Source organism: Choloepus didactylus, chromosome 4, assembly GCF_015220235.1.
Source record: "Choloepus didactylus isolate mChoDid1 chromosome 4, mChoDid1.pri, whole genome shotgun sequence".
In the NCBI taxonomy this organism is placed as follows: Eukaryota; Metazoa; Chordata; class Mammalia; order Pilosa; family Megalonychidae; genus Choloepus; species Choloepus didactylus.
The window spans coordinates 137,375,469-137,392,676 of NC_051310.1; the positions used below are offsets into that span (position 1 = coordinate 137,375,469).

Genomic DNA, 17,208 nt, shown 5'->3' on the forward strand with positions numbered 1-17,208 from the left:
AAAGAACATTAGTGGAAAAATGGTGAAATCCTAATAAGTTCTGTATTTCAGTTAATAATACTGAACCAAGGTTAATTTCTTATTTTGATATACTTCTAGGAGCTCTCTGTACTACTTCTGCAATTCTTCTCTAAGTATAGAATGATCTAAAAATTAACTGTTAAAAATTCTTTATGAAATGAAAATATTTAATAGAAGCTCTGGGAGATAAAATATAGAAAATTTCCGATAAAATAGAACAAAATCCTAGACTTGCAGGACAACACTCTTGCCTGTGATATGACAAAAGCCTTCCTTTACAATGAGTCTATAAAACTACTGTTCCTAAAACATGGTATCACAAAGCCTTAGTCATTTTATTTCAAAAAGTCATTTAATGCAAGGAAAGAGAACAAAAGAATGAAATATTCTATTTAAAAAAAGATGTATCTTGAAGTTTGTCCTAAGAAAATGTATATTGGGCACTTATGACTCTACTTGACCATCTCCAGTACCGTAGTACTCACTACCTCAGGTTCTAATTCCTTACATCAAACTAAAATATGGCAAAGAGATCATCTAATCCAGCAATCCTCAAAGTGCAGTTCCAGACTAGCAGCATCAATGTCTCTAGGAAACCTGTTAGACATGCAAATTCTATGTCCCACCTCAAAACTTCAAATTCGAAACTCTAGGGGCAGGGCCAAGCAATCATATTTTGACAAGCCCTTTAGGTAATTCTGATAAAGGTTAAAGTTTGACAACTACTGATCTAATCTGATCTTCTCACTGTAGAGGTGATTTGCGTAAAGAAACAGTCCCTTAGAAGTGGCATGCATAGATCCCGTGCTCCCAACCCGAAGTGTCCATGTTTATGACCTGTGCAGCCCCACCATAGGTCCTGGTTCTCACCTCTGGGACAACAAAGCATAAATCTAATTCCTATTTCACAATGACAATGCTTCAATTATCATACCTCCCTTTCTCTACCATCATTTTCTATTCCCCTAGTTCCATCAACCTGTTGTCATGTGCTGTGATTTCATCTTGTCCTATATAAAATTTGTCACAATAAACAGAGCACTACACTCCAGATAGGCAGCAGAAGCCAAAGGAATGAGATACCTAGCTCCTTAAACTGATTTGGAACTATTATTTTATACAGGACTAATAAGTGTTTCTAATATATCTTCTGTACTCCATTGTTTGTCTCCTTATATTTTAAAGGAAATTTTCCTACCCTCCCATGAAGAGTCACTCAAATGCCATGTGTCCCACAAGTCAACTTCTAATATATATGTAATGTGAAGGTAAGATGCCATAAAGAATGCGTAAACCCAAAAATATATGCAATAACCTGAGAGGGGACAAAGGGAAGCAGAGTGAAGATTAAGTCAATCTCTCCTTGACATATCAACACCAAGAGCAATATTAATCCAAGGAAGTAACTGGTTAAATATTTTTAAAATAATAACATTTCAATTCAATAAATTAGCTGCCAAAATAATTTGTTTGGGTTAGGGACACCGTTGATAACCTTAACCTCAAATTTCAAAACAATAAGAAAAATTAGAACAAGCAACTAATTAAATTCTTACCAGGCCTGGCGTGGTATCTTCATCACTGTCTCCATCCTGACTGCTTTCCATATCAACAACACTGAGAATCACTGCATCTGAAGTACTCTTGTGCAGTAGGTTGTTATTTTCAGTATGAACATCTAAGGATGATTTTTGCAGACTGGATTCTGCCTTGGAAGAGGTTTCCATCTTTGGAGTTAAAATCCCTCTGCAAGTTTTCTTTATTTCAGTCTTCTTACACAGCATTACTTCATTGTTAGAATTCTTTTCTAATATGGATTTGGGGCACTTAAATTGGTCAAGTTTGTAATTACAGAGTGAAAAGGGGACAAGACAAACCTTAACTGTTTTTCCTAAAACTGTAGTCTGTAATGGTCTCAGAGATACAGAAGAGATGGTTTCATTTTCTTTATATTCATTCACCTATTCAGGTCAGTAAAGGAAAACAGAGTATTAGAAACTCAGTTCCTATGCCTTTTCTAACAGGATCCCCAACAGATCTGTGAAAATAAATCTGATTCCTATTTCACAATGACAACAATCCAAACCGATAGGTCGTAAGGAAACTTTTTTTCCCCTCCAATATTCAGATACCTAATACATTTAACTGAATAGAATTATTATACTAGCACATTTCTTCCCCATTTCAGTTTGCCAGACCAATTATTATGACTACTATTTATAACTGAGGAGACTAGTCAACTGTCAGCTTCCAATAACTTTAGAATTGTTTTCACAGTGTGAAGCTGTCAATAACCGCTACAAAAGCAAATGCAGGGGTTAGGAGAAAAGGAGTCCCTTATCTGATAGTGCCACTATTCCTGGGGTTATCGATAAGAACCTTCCTCACCGCTGAAAGCCTAGTTTAAGGAAAACCAGGGGCAGGAATTCTTGCTTATCTTTTGAACACCCCCGAAAAGCCCAGCAAACGGGAAGATGTCCTAAGGGCGGGAAATAGTTTTAGAGTGGAGAGGTGCCCTCCCGGGCCTGTGTTCGGAAGATCCCTCACGAAGAGCAAGGCGGGAGAACATCAAAAAGTGTCAACCCGTTTCTCACCCTTACCTGGGGTCGCTGCCTGGAGCCCGCCTTCTCCCCAGCCGCCGCGCAGGACAGCGACATGTTTCAGTTCTTAACAGCTGGCGCCTTCCCGCCAACAAAGCGGCGGGAGGAGGGTGTGGGAGGGACCTGGCCGCGAGGGGCAGGGCCCGGCGGGGTGCTAGAGGCCGCAATGTCAGCTTAGATGTCAGCTGGCCGGGCCGGGAGCATTACCACCAGCATTTAAGAAGGCGGGTTTAGGCTTTACCTGTTTCACCTCAACATTCAAATTCTTTAGGGATGCGGTTGGTCCGAATTGACAGTTTTACCTTAAATCCCAGTGATTTTGATGCTGGTGGTGCCGAGTTCTCGTTTTGAAAAACACTGGGGCTTCTGCCTTAGGATGTGACCCGGAGAAAGATTGAGACGCTGTGTGGAATGGAGGGAAGGGACATCGAAATCAATATACAGGCTTTACCTTGGCCCACTGACTCCTTATAACCCAATGACTAAAAAATTAACCTACTGCTACCGCAGGATCTTCTTCCTACAAAAGGAAGCATTTTGATTTTTTTTCAAGGGCTGATAACTGGTTTAAATTTCGCCCTTGGACCATCTTCTTACCGGTTAACCAAGATCCTAATGATGACTTTAAACGGCCCAAAGGCAGGAGAGAAGGAATTAAGAATAAAATAATTTGTGTATCACAAAATATAAATAACACGATTTTAGTGAACTGTATTTCTTCTAGGACATCCATATTAACCTTTTTTCTATTCTTTGGGTTACCATGAGCCAAAACAATTGCCTTCCCATCAGATATACTCCCTCAGGATAGCATAATTTTTTGAGTTGATAAGTCCATTAAAATAAAATTTTGTCTTTAAGGATCTTTTCATTCTAGCCCTATATTTCTCCCTTGGTTGATTACTTTGGTCACCCACTGTCCCTTGTCTAATTTCATTTCTTCTCCTAGATTGGCCCCATTTTAGAACACAGGTGAAATAATTTGAGAATTTAATCATATTAACAGTATCTTCAAGGCTTTCCATGATCTGATACCACCAAACTTCCACCACTCCCAGACTCAAAAGTTATGAGCAGGTAAACCCATCTTCATAGTGTCCCATAGATACCCTGCTATTCTGCTGTCCTTTTTCTTTCCCACCACATCATTTACAAAGTCCTTTCTCCCGTAAAATGTGTTCTGACTTCCAATTAGCTATTTTTAATACAACCTAGCTAGTAAATTGGGGCTGCTTTTGTTATGATTCTAGATGTCCTTGAAAACTTCCTAAATAGAATCCAAGTTACCTAAGGACGCCAGTTTTTTAATAATATTACATACTCCTTACCAAGAGCTGACTGGTGAACACAGCAGGTACTCAATAATTACTTACGGGCTGTTAATATACACTTTCCAGCCAAAAATGTATTTTAATAGGTGGTCTCCAGAATTTCAGACATTTTCCTAGGAGCTTCGATTTTTTTTACACCCCACTGGCCTAAGTCACCACCACCTGCCATCGTCTGACATAAATACCGCAACACAGGCCTCCCAGCCTCATCAACTAAGCTAATCAGGTGCCATTATTAGCAGGATTACTATTCGGATCCAACTCTAATACTTCTGAGATTTCAACAATCGGGACAAACAACCCCTTACTATCTCCTCAATTTCTCATTCATCACTATCCCATTTCCCTCAGCTTCAAACCAAGCTAACATGCGAAACCTTTAATTCGGACCTTCCTCGCCGCAAAGCCCAAAGGAAGCAATTTCCCGCCAGAAGCGGCTTCCAAATCCTGCGAGATTGAAGACAACAAGGCAGCCTATGAACCTGCGCAGTAATAGGCTCGCCCTCCTAGGTTTAGGCGCCCAGACGTCCTCCAACATCCCACAATCCTCTGGTCACAGGTTTTGTTTTTTTTTTCCGGTTTGTCTAGCCCAGACGGAAGTAGAGTTTCCCTCAGTCCTGCAGCAGTGTCCGGTGGACCTAGGTGGGAGGGTTTTTTCTGTTGGTTGACGTTGTCGGTGTTCACTGTTTGGAATCAGTCAAGTTTCGGGAGTCACCACCGCTGCTATCAACATGTCGGTCCCAAGCGCACTCATGAAACAACCGCCCATCCAGTCTACGGCTGGGGCCGTTCCAGTTCGCAATGAGAAAGGTACGCTACTAAACCCCTTTCCAGTCGGATCTTACCTTCCTGCCTCAGCATCTTCCCAACCTAGCCCCCGGGCCCACTACCCCAACCCTGCGGACCCGCAAGACACGTCCTCCAATTTCTTCTAACTTCCCACCCTAAACTTGCACCTGGTTGCGTTGCCTGGGGAGACGGCGTGGGGGTGGGGATGGGGGTGTCCACTTGCGTGTGATCTTGCTTGTACGGCCTGCCTGCTATATATAAAATACCTCTCTTCCCCTGGCCTCTACCAATTCGTTAGACTAATATATACTGAAAGCCTGCTGTTCGCAGGGCGTTGTGCGGGGTACAGTCCCTCTCTTGTTCCTCACAGGAGTCTGTTTATGCTGTTTTTATAACTTATTAAAGTTATTTATGCGCCTGTCTCCCCTTGCTAGATCATAAGCTCATAAGCTTCCTTGAGACAGGAACCATGTCTTAGCCAACTTTTCATCCCTTTCAACGAATGCAGTGACTGTGCTTATTAAATTGAATGTCAAGTTGTGTAAGACAGTGCCCATAACCTTAAGGAATTTATCAACATGTAAAAAGAGGCACATTCTAAGCAGGGTACTTGTGAGGTCTTCCACGCTTGTTGGTACCTGTCATATTTGTATAAACCTAGTGCTGTGCCTTTTTTTTTTCTTCCCAACTCAAGCCGGCTTTTGAGAATTATCCCTTGGATACATAAAGATCTAATTCATTTTAACTGCTTCTGAGTTGCATAGTATAACTAAACTATAGCTTATCTATTTCCTACTAAGGGACAGTTAGTTATGTTGTTTTCCCTCATTACAAACAGTGCTACAATCATCATTCTTAAACGTGTTATGAGAATATCTCTAGGGTAGACTCCAGAAAATTCATCATCTACTTTATAGGTAATAAAGAGAAAAAGAGTTTTTATTTCCCCATATATTCATCCACACCCTTAGTTGTATCAGATTTTAAAATTTGTGCTTAATCTAATGGTTGTGAAATGGTAACTCATTTTAATTTGCATTTCCCTGATTACAAGTGAGACTGGGCATCTTGCTCATGTATTTTTCAGCTCTCTGGGTTTTATCTTCTATGAATTACCTTTTTTTTTCATTTGCCCTTTTCCATTTGGTTGTGTTTTCATACATTCCAAATCTGTAAAATCTCCCTCCTCCCCACCCCCCTTTTGGGGGGCTTGTCTTTTGTTACAGGGGCATTTTTAGTTTTAGTGTAATTATATTTCTCAAGCTTATCTTTTATGGTTTATGTTTTTTGTGTATATTGTTTAAGAAATCTTTCCCTAAAATGAGATCATAGATATTCAGATTATAAACATTTTCTAATATCTAAGTGTTGTATATACAATTATACAAATAGGCTTTAAGTTAAGGAGATTACAGTTTGGTAGGAGATGTAAATATTTAAGATGTTTTTCATATTTGGGTCTTTAATTCATCTTGAATTTTTTATATATGTGGTGTGAATTAGGGGTACATAAAGACCAACAGAACAGAGAGGACAGAAACAAACATGTGTGAGAACTTGGTATGTTACAGAAGTAGCATTAAAACTCAGTGGAGAAACTCTGCAGGTAAACGCACTGCCCTCCCCCACTACATGGGACATGACTCCTAGGACTGTAAATCTCCCTGGCAGCCTGGGACATGATTCCAGGGGATGAGCCTGTACCTAGCATTGGGGGATTGAGAAAGCATTCTTGACCAAAAGGAGGAAGAGAAATGAAACAAAATAAAGTTCAAAATAAAGTTTCAGTTGCTGAGAGATTTCAGATGGAGTTGAGAGGACGTTCTGGAGGTTGTTCTTATGCATTATATAGATATCCCTTTATAGGTTTTAGTGTATTGGAATGGCTAGAAGGAAATACCTGACACTGTTGAACAGCAACCCAGTAGCCTTGATTCTTGAAGATGATTTTTTAACTATATAGCTTACACTGTGTGACCGTGTGATTGTGAAAACCTGTGGCTCACACTTCCTGTATCCAGTGTATGGACAAATGAGTAGAAAAATGGGAAAAAAAAAAAAGTAAATGAATAATAGGGAGGGATGGGCGGATGGGATGTTTTGGGTCTTGTAATGAAAATGTTCAAAAATTAATTGTGATGATGAATGCACACCTGTTTAATGGTACTTTGACCAATTGATTGTGCACTTTGGATGATTGTATGCTATGTGAAAGTATCTCAATAAAATTGAATTTAAGGAAAAATCAGTGGAGAATGGATGGGCTATTCAATCAATGGAGTGGAGACAATTGGCTAACCCTATGGTAAAAGGTAAAATTAGATCCCTAACTCATACCACACAGAGACAAAATTCCAGATGAATTAAAGACCCAAGTATGAAAAACATCTTAAATATTTATATCCCCTGCTAAACTGCAAGATCCTTAACTTAGAGCCTATTTGAATAATTGTACATACAACACTTAGATATTAGAAAATCTTTATAATCTGAATGTATTTTTTAAATTACTATAACTTTAAATAAGCCGTGCTATCTGGTGCAGGGAATCTGCATACCATCTGGTACAGAGGACCCTTTAGTTGTCTTCAGAATTGTCTTGGCTCTTCTTAGCCTCCTATTCCACGTGATTTTAGAAGCAATCTGGGAAATGGAACTATATTAAAATTGTAGATTTCTACATTAACTCAGGCACAGTCACCATCTTCTCATGAACATGATATATTTCTCAAAAAAAAACACACATTTATTTAGATCTTTCATATCTCAGTAAAATTTTATATTTTTCTTCCTAAAGGCCTTGTACCTCATTTCTTGAGTTTTATTCTTAGGTTCTTTATATATTAGTTGCTTTTATAAAGTATATTTTTAAACTATATTTTCTAATTATATTTAACCAATGTACAGATAAACTTATTTTTTTATGTAAATCTTTTATCCAGATCTCAGAGCTTGAACTTTCTGATCTTGTCTATCTTGTATTTTCTACATAGAGAATCATATGATTGTAAATTCTGGCAGTTTCTCTTTTCAATCCTTATACCTTTTATCTCTCCTTTTTTTTTTTTTCCCTTATTGCCCTAATTAGAACCATAATCCAGTGTTGACTAGAAGGTATGATAGGAACAACATAAGGATGCCCTCTGTTTTTCTAAGGTTAAACCATCTAATCTGTCATGATGGCTTGAGGTTTTTGTTTGTTTTTATATTGCTGGAATAAATTTTCTTCATGTTTTTTAGTATTTTTGTATCTATGTTCATAAGGGAAATCCATCTAATGTTTTCCTTTGAAGTATCCAATTATACTCATCTTATAGAATGACTGGTTAGTTTTCACTCTTTTTCTATTCATTGGCTCGTTGTGTATTTGTAAAAGAGATTATCTACTTTTGCAGGTTTGATAGTGCATAAGCTAAAAGAAAAAAAGATAGAAATAGATAAGATTAGATGATTGAGTTATATGGTAACATGTTATAAATGCTGCCATGAGAAATTCCAGAGAGAACTAAAAGAATGATTATTTTTCCACTAAAGTCACTCTTAATATGTGACAGGCATTCTTAACAAATGATTCACTTAAGGGTATATTTGAGGTAGAATGGCATGAATTTATGATAGTCACCATCTGTGTGTTTAGGAGACTTATTTTTTACCTGCCCACATTCCTCCACTTTATTGCACCCAAGGTAGGCCTCATTACCATTAGTGCTGGTATTCACCAGAATGCCTCCCTGGGACTAAGTCTTTATAGGAAAACACCATTACATGAATAGATGGTCTTCTCCTGTTTAGACTCTTGTGTACCAGAAATACATGGCTCCACCTGTAAAGGCCAAGGGTCGAAGGACATTGGGAAAGAGGCTACCGAAACATAATTATGATCTTTCTCATCCAGGTGAGATTTCAATGGAAAAAGTGAAGGTGAAACGTTATGTGTCAGGAAAGCGGCCAGATTATGCCCCTATGGAGTCCTCAGATGAGGAGGATGAAGAATTTCAGTTCATTAAGAAAGCCAAAGAACAAGAAGCAGAGCCTGAGGAACAGGAGGAAGATTCATCTAGTGACCCCCGTCTGCGACGACTGCAGAACCGTATTAGTGAAGATGTAGAAGAGAGGTAACAACTGGGGTTCTATTTCCCTGGACCTGAACCCTTGCAGCTTAATTAGTAATAACAACAGTAACAATAGCCTATACTTGAATCATACTTGAATCATACTTACAATGTGCCAGGCACTGTTCCAAGTATTAATTTGCTAATTCTTGTAACACACCCAGCAACCTTATAAGACGTAGATACTGTTATCCCCATTTTACAGATAAGGAAATTGAGGTTACAAAGAGTTTAGGTAAATAATATGACCAAAGTTACACAGCTAATAAATGGCAGCTTCAGAAAACAGCAAATTACTTCTGGCCCAGCGGTCCTAATTAACTCATTAAAGGAATAGAAAACATGGACCACTGGAGACTTTTTAGCACAAAGATCTTTTCTAAAATTTGAAAATTTGATTTTATCCATCCTTTATTCTAAAGGCTAATGAGGGAAAATGACACTGATGAACTAGAAGAAAAGGCCAGACAAATGGGCTCATGTAGGAAAAAGAACCCCACTGAGAGATTTTGCATGTTGTGTATTAATTAACTTGTTGCCTTACAGACTATGCCAGAGGTCCTGAACTTTCACAGTACACATTGTCTCAGGAATTTTTCACAGAGAGCCCTTAAGCCCAAAGAATTCCATTTATTTAATTAAGTAGTTAGATCCAAATAATTTAATAAGTATGTTCCAACAACTTAGCCATCTGAAAAAACATATATATACATGAAAGAAAAAGCATTTTATTTCATTCTTATATAACCACACTTACTTACCAATGGGATTTATGCATCTGTTGGACACTGACAGTTCTCAAACCTTTTAATCAATGGGACAATACCATTTTCTGTCCCATGTTGATTTTCATGCGGTACTTGCTTTTTTATCAACAGCAGTCACAAAAACCCAGTTTCAGAAAGATGTCATTGAAAGGAATATAGAGTGATCTAATATGAAGTCCCTTACCTTAAGCTATTTATAATATCCCAGTGCACTGCTCTGAGTTAGCTTCATTGTCCCAGGGTACCTCAGCCTACGCTTTGAGAACCTCACATGCCGGCTATCTTGTGAGATACTGAATAGTGTAGCCTGAGGCTTATGGTTTATGTTTTAGGCCCAACTTGATTATTACTCTGAAACTTTGGGTTAGTTTCTTTAATTGTCCCTCTGTGTCCCCACCTCAAGACTTGAATATTAATGAATCCAAACGTAATGTCCTGGTGCTTTGTAACTAAAGAAATAGGGTTGATGCCCTTTTAATTTGTGACATTGATCTCACAGTTGTATATATTGTTTTACAGACTGGCTCGACATAGGAAAATAGTGGAACCTGAAATAGTAGGAGAAAGTGACTCAGAAGTAGAAGGAGATGCTTGGCACATGGAGCGAGAAGACAGCAGTGAAGAAGAGGAGGAAGAAATTGATGATGAGGTATGATAAAGGAAAATGGGAAGTTCTTCCTGAGTACAAGAAAAAGTCGGGGCTTATGCTCCTTTGTTGAGGCTCTAAAGTCACAGGATTGCTGCTTTGGGCAGAATTCTGATCATGTACCCTATTTGTTGGAGACAGAATTGAAAACAGAATGATGCTAAGTTGCATTTCCTCTTATCAGAAATTATTGGGCCTGGTGGGCAAAATAAAAAACCACCTTAGGGCATGAGCGCATTTGACTGATGGGCTTGAACATGTGACTTGATAGGAAATAGAACGGCGGCGTGGCATGATGCGTCAGCGAGCACAGGAGAGAAAAAATGAAGAGATGGAAGTAATGGAGGTGGAGGATGAGGGGCGTTCTGGGGAGGAGTCAGAATCAGAGTCTGAGTATGAAGAATATACAGATAGTGAAGATGAGATGGAGCCTCGCCTGAAGCCAGTCTTCATTCGAAAGTAAGTATCTCACAAGCCAGGCTTGAATCCACAGGATATTTACTACTTTTCTAAAATAGAATTCTCTTTTCTATCCTATGCTCTTCTGAAATCTAAGGACTAAGAGAAAGTTTTCTTCCCAGTGATCTAGCTCTGGGATTGTCTGCGAAGGAATATTTTGGTATTAGCAGAGAGCCTGAGTTTGTTTTCACAAACTTTCCAGTTAAACAGTATGTATCAGCCTATAATCTTGTATTATTTTAAGCACAAAATTAAGCTTGAAGAACAAATTCCTATTTCTTTCCTAATGGCTAGAGAGCCTAGTACAATCCAACAGGTTCCTTGAGCTATCCAGGCATTTCCCAAAGATGAATGGAATTTTGCTGCTAGGATGACTCCCTTTTTTCGCTCTTTGCAAACAGAGCCAGTGATTGTTTGGCTTTGTCTGATTTGAGTGTGACTTGACTTAGGAGAACAAGGAGCTCTACTCTAAGGCCTTTGGGCCATTAACAGGACCTCTGTGCTGCAGGAAGGATCGAGTAACAGTTCAAGAACGCGAGGCTGAAGCATTAAAACAGAAGGAGCTGGAGCAGGAAGCAAAACGCATGGCTGAGGAAAGGCGCAAGTACACACTCAAGGTACCAGGGAGTGGCTGTGAGAAGAGTTGAGTGCAAGGGGTAGTGTAATTAGGTTTGTCTGAGGAGAAAAAGGAAGTCCAACAACTAAATTGTTCTCCCTGTCCAGATTGTAGAAGAAGAGACCAAGAAAGAGCTGGAAGAGAACAAGCGGTCCCTGGCTGCACTGGATGCACTCAATACTGATGATGAAAATGATGAGGAGGAATACGAGGCATGGAAAGTTCGGGAGCTAAAGAGAATCAAGAGGGACAGAGAAGATCGAGAAGCGTGAGTAATAGAATGGGCCTAGAGTTAATGCTGCTAATGGGACAGGTTCCTAGTAGGGTAGTTCTGAGACTCAACACCTACCGTGAGTTCCCCTAGCTTTCTTTAGGGTTCCTAGGGCTGGATGAGTTTCCCAAAATTGGAATGTGGCTTCTTAAAATGAAATCACACCCAAGTAAAACACTTTGTTGGTGTTTCTTCGTGATAAAGTGCCAGCTAATGCTCCCTTTAGTTTCCTATTAGACACACAGAAGTTATTTACTGTTGTAGTTATCTATTGCTGTGTAAGAACCCAACCCAAAATTAAGTGGCTTGAAACAACAATTTATTATTTCTCATAATTTGGGTTTTAGCTGAACAGTTCTTCTACCAGTTTCACTTCAGCTTGTTTTTGCAGCTGCATCCAGCTAGAAGGTTGACGGCTTAGAAGGTCCAAGATGGCAACACTCACATGCCTGGTAGTTAGTGTTAGTTATCAGCTGGGATGCCTTGCTTCCCCTGCAGTTGGCTAGACTGGCTTCCCTTCATGGCAGTCTCAGGGCAGCATTCTATGATGGCAAAGGTGAAAGCTGGCAATGTCTCTTGAGGCCTATATTCCAGAACTCATAGATCATTTCTGCCACAGTATGTTGGTCAAAGCAAGTCATAAAGCCAACCCAGGTTCAAAAGGGAGGAGAAATAAACTCCACTTCTGAGTGGGAGGAAGAGCCAAGTCACATTGGAAAGAGGCATGCCTACTGTGATGGGAAGAATTTGTGGCACTTAAATAATCTACCATGTTTATTATTCAAGCAGAATCATTTCTGAGCTGCATCCCTGAAAATTACTAGGAATGAGAGTATAATCTCAGTTTACAAAGGGAAACCATCAATAGATAACTCTGCCCTCAGCCTACAGTTTATGAAGTTCTTATCTTGGGCTTTAAGGAGTCCATGTAGGCAAAAGCCATGTGTATATGTGCATTTTTCTGGAGAAAAGAGATCTGTGAGCCAAAAAAAAAAAAAAAAGTTATGCCACTGCAGTCTCAAAAATGACAGTAATCCTTGGTTTATGAATGTAAGCATATTTATGATATTACTGAAGGAATTCCAGCAAAGTCTCACCCAGAATTATTTTAAATTCACTCTGATTTTTTTACAAACTAAGGAGGCTTTTTAGGGAAGAGGAATTAGTAATATTGCAAAATCAAGCAGTAATATTATGTCCGAACTTCAAAAAGGTTAGAATTGACTTTCAGAAGTTGATCTTCTGAAATACCTGGTCTTGCAAACATAACAAAGACTGGCCCACCTTTTTATTTATTGAGCTCCTGATCTTGATTTCTAATAGGCAATGACTAGAATTAAAGAAGGCTCTTAAAAGGATATGGGGCCATGTTATTTTCAGATAATTGGGTCTTTCTGAAGCTGGAACAGTGCTAATAAGTTTTGTTCCCTGTACAGGCTTGAGAAGGAAAAAGCAGAAATTGAACGCATGAGAAACCTGACTGAGGAAGAGAGACGAGCTGAGCTTCGAGCAAATGGAAAAGTCATTACCAACAAAGCTGTTAAGGGCAAATATAAATTCTTACAGAAGTATTATCACCGGGGTGCCTTCTTCATGGTAAGAAGTGAAAAAGGAATCTGAAAGTAGAAAAGTAGGAAAAACTTAGAAGATTTGAATTCTGTTCCACCTCCCCACCTTCCCAACCCCTCAAGGATAAACTGGTCGTGGAGATGATATTTCTACTTGCCAGTAGTCAACTTTCTCATTTGCTTTTTGCCTCTGAAGAATATAAATCCAATAGAGAAAAGCACTGGCAACAGGATTATAGAAGTTAACATCAACTATTCTGTTTTGGCCCCAGCTCTCAGAAGGAGGAAATGGTGTAATAGAAGAATTGAGGAACTGAAAGAGAGAGATAGGAAATCACTTTGATATTATTTCATAGCCAAATGAGAAGTTTTAATAATGTGAAAACCAAGTTCTGCAAATAGCTTTATGTTAACTCAGATTTGGGTGGCATTCTGAACTGACAGAAAATGACTAAGTTTAAATAACCAAAAGAATGGTTAATTATCTAACCATTGTATGGGATGCCATCATATTTATTCTTTATATAAAAGCCAAGGTCAAAAGCAGTCTGTTATCCCCATATAAAGTGACGTGGCTTTATTCCAAACTACTTGGATTAGCACCAGTGATACAGGAATATCGGGGAAGGGAATGGGAAAATTGATTACATTCAATACTCTGATAGCATGTGGTTTGTTAAATTGGTTCCTAATGTTAAAGAGGTTTGTACCAAAAACTAGACTAGGTTATTTCACACCCTAAATATTCCTACTATTAAGAAATTCCTGCCCTTCACTGTAAATGCTAGTGCAACTTAAAAACGTCAGTGGAAGTTTCTGTAATTCCCTCCAAAATCAGTTTCATTATCTGATCAGCAAGAAGTCTTTGCTAAGTATCTAGTTTTCTAGTCTATGTGGTTTTCTTGATTGCAACAAGTGGGGAATGTGAACTACTTCTTGTACTGCATCAAAATCAAAGTATTCTTATTTCAGCAGCTTTAATAATCAAGTTTCTTAGAAAAGCATTGTATTGCTGACTAAGATACATAAAAAAAGTTTACATGAAGTCAGTCTTTTCACGCATGTACTCAAATGTTGACTCTTCTCATCTGGACAAGGAGAGCATATCAAGGAGAATGAAGTTAAAATGGCTTGTGTAGATCAAATGAGGGGCTCTCAGACCCTAGCAAGGAGAAAAGTCGATCTCAGAAATTGTGTAATTATCCTGTCTTTTAAATGGGCCTTTTTATAGCTAAAGGGAAAAGAATACCCCAAAATCATGTTTGGTTAAAGGACTCGGCTCTTCCATGAAACCTTCCTTAAACAGAACAGTCTGTTTTTAATTCCCTTAGCATGTATGTTTATAATCTGTTCCATAACAATATGGTCTTTTTAACATGTTGGTTTGAAACTATTCTCCATAGTTATTTTACATTTCATTGAGTAAATAACATTTTCAGCATTTATGTTTAAGTATCACTGTTTAGCACTTCTGGAGAAAAATAATCCTTCTTTCAACAGGCTTACAATCTAAAAGTGAGGCCAAGGCAGGTATACACTATTAATATAAGAGCAAAAGTGCACAGTGGGTTCTGAAGAGGGCGATGTTGTATTTGGTAAAAGATTGAAAAGGATGACAAAAAAGAGGTAACATTTAAGATACATAGAATTTTTGACATTCAGTAGTAGGAAGACATTTCAGGTGAAGGAACCAGCAGGAGTGGAGGCAGAAAGTATCCGATGTAAGGGAAGGGAAGCTGCAAAGAAAACTAAACAGGTACATTAGGGCCAAAGAGTATTTGGCCTTAACTGCCAGGCAAAGGATTTATGCTTATCTATAAACCACTGGAAGTTTTTTAATATGACAGAGATAATAGAGAGTTGTGTTTTGCAGACCTTAATCTAGCAGCGTGTGTTAGATTGATTATAGGGAAAAACTAAAGTAACCCAGGTGATGAGTTTACAAGAGTGGCAACCAACTGTGCACAGATTACTCACATTTTAAATCTAGGTAATTGAGAGAACATTGGTCCTATTAACAGAAAAGTTAATTCAGAAGAGGCTGATTTGGAAAGGAAGGGGAAATGATTTGCATTTTAGATGTGAGTTTGACGTGCCATTAGAATATCCAAGTTAAGATATATAAAAGTGGAAAATTCAGGATTGGAGTTTTGGTGAGATGATGTATAGATTTGAGAAGCCTGTACAGAGTTGAAATCACAGGAGTGAATGAGCACATTGAGTATACAGAGAATATAGCCAACCTTCAGAAAATGTCTACATTTAGGAAGGAGAAACAAAAAAACAAAGGAAAGAGTATCATCTCCTCAACTAATGTAAGCTTTTGCAGTACAAGTTCAATACCTTTCTGTTTTCTTTTTATCTCTCTTAGTAGATTTTAATAAATTTTTGGTTTGAATATATGGAAAATAAAACCACAAGACTGATAAGATTCTTTTCTACAGGATGAGGATGAAGAAGTATATAAGAGAGATTTTAGTGCACCTACCCTGGAGGATCATTTCAACAAAACTATTCTTCCCAAAGTTATGCAGGTATGGGGAACCTTAATAACACGGGAGAGAAAGGTATCAAGGGCCGGGGCATAGTATTTTTGGTGGTATAATTCATCATCCATCCTTCCTTCAGGTCAAGAACTTTGGACGCTCTGGCCGTACCAAATACACCCACCTTGTGGATCAAGACACCACCTCCTTCGACTCAGCATGGGGTCAAGAGAGTGCCCAGAACACAAAGTTTTTTAAACAAAAGGCAGCTGGAGTACGAGATGTATTTGAGCGTCCTTCTGCTAAGAAGCGGAAAACTACCTAGGATTCAATTACTTATTCTTCCAACTGTGGGACATAAGGGAAAGTCTCAGCACCTGGTCCTTGATTTGATTTTATCATTATTTACGTGGCCACCTACTGCCATACTTGGGACACCAGGCAGTCCAGCTTTTGAGGAAGGTACTTTGTGAGGTTTGGACTCATGTTGAGAAACCCACAGAAAAATACTATCCAGGAAGGAATAGAAGCTAAAATATCTTATGCTTCATCAATGCTATAGCTTCCCATATTTATTTGGGACTTTTCAATTTCTTTTCCCAGGCCCTTAGCTTGGGTCAAAAACATGTCCAAAAACAAAGTGGACAGTGCATTACTCTGCCTTAGGGTTAGAAGTAATACAGCAGGAAGTCTTAAGTTCATTGAAAACCTGTTTTGCGTTTCTTGGTTGGAGTCAATTTTTTAGGTGAACTGATTTTTTTATCCATTTATGTATGTCTGTCAAGAAATAAAAATCACACACCAAGATTTTTTAGTATACCAGAAATAAAATGTGCAGGTGGCAGGTGTCTGCCTGTTAACTAAAATAAAGAACAACAGGGAATTATCAGACAGAGGATGTTTCACATTTTGATCATTCCCTTTGATCTGAGACTCAAAGGGTTTATTCTAAATAGTGCCCCGATTGATTCCATGAGCACGTAACAGATGTGTTTGGTTGTCCCTGCTCCCCAACTATAGCTGTACATGGAACAAAAAGTTTGACCCATGTAATGGGGCACCCATCTTATTGAATCCAAAGTTAAAGAACTGCCAGTACCTTCTCTTTGCCCAGTTATCAGGGACGGGCACAAAGGCTCTCCAGACTGCAGTGTAGTGGCATCATGCTTGAGTTCAGTAATTTTTCCATGTAATGTTTACTATATAACCACCATGCACACAGCAGAGCACTAGGAGCTGTAGGGGTTATTTAATCAGTGGAAAGACTGTTTTCTCAATTGCTTAAAAAAATGAGAAGACTGAGATCTTTTTACATCCTTTAAGTACCCCACTGGGAAAATCACTCATAAAGCCTTTAATGTCCTAGAATAAAAATATGAATGCAAATAATTACTATGAGGTAATAAAAGCACATAAAGATGAACACAAATACAGGCCGCTGTTATATGCTGGGGTGGTGGGGGGGGGGCAAATACAATGTAAAGTTTTATCCTAGAGCCAAAACGACAATAAAGCATTGAAATTCTTTTGGAAAAGTGTTTA

General features: G+C 38.6%; 2 protein-coding genes across 2 annotated transcripts in view; one reads left to right on the top strand and one right to left on the bottom strand.

The window, feature by feature from the left end:
• Nucleotides 1-4,495, bottom strand: part of WDR76 (WD repeat domain 76) — a 62,235-nt gene extending 57,740 nt beyond the window's left edge. The window contains exons 1-3 of the mRNA XM_037834111.1: nucleotides 4,343-4,495; nucleotides 2,924-3,023; nucleotides 1,578-1,982 (exon numbers count right to left, since the gene is read on the bottom strand). Of these exons, the coding sequence (XP_037690039.1) occupies nucleotides 1,578-1,805 (228 nt within the window). The 5' untranslated portion in view covers nucleotides 1,806-1,982; nucleotides 2,924-3,023; nucleotides 4,343-4,495. The remainder of the gene's footprint in view (nucleotides 1-1,577; nucleotides 1,983-2,923; nucleotides 3,024-4,342) is intronic.
• A 47-nt stretch (nucleotides 4,496-4,542) lies between these two features.
• On the top strand, nucleotides 4,543-17,172 carry MFAP1 (microfibril associated protein 1). Its single transcript, XM_037834112.1, has 9 exons — nucleotides 4,543-4,762; nucleotides 8,637-8,856; nucleotides 10,140-10,269; nucleotides 10,538-10,725; nucleotides 11,234-11,342; nucleotides 11,449-11,609; nucleotides 13,049-13,208; nucleotides 15,625-15,714; nucleotides 15,809-17,172. Exons 1-9 carry the CDS (start codon nucleotides 4,684-4,686, stop codon nucleotides 15,989-15,991), a joined length of 1,320 nt encoding a protein of 439 aa, XP_037690040.1. The 5' UTR covers nucleotides 4,543-4,683; the 3' UTR covers nucleotides 15,992-17,172.
• The last annotated feature ends 36 nt before the right edge of the window (nucleotides 17,173-17,208 follow it).

Bases quoted from the DNA above. Each gene is read 5' to 3' on its own strand.
- MFAP1 (XM_037834112.1), top strand. From the start codon at position 4,684: ATGTCGGTCCCAAGCGCACTCATGAAACAACCGCCCATCCAGTCTACG. The intron at 8,857-10,139 runs GTAACAACTGGG...ATTGTTTTACAG, and splicing joins AGTGAAGATGTAGAAGAGAG to ACTGGCTCGACATAGGAAAA. The intron at 11,343-11,448 runs GTACCAGGGAGT...CTCCCTGTCCAG, and splicing joins GGCGCAAGTACACACTCAAG to ATTGTAGAAGAAGAGACCAA.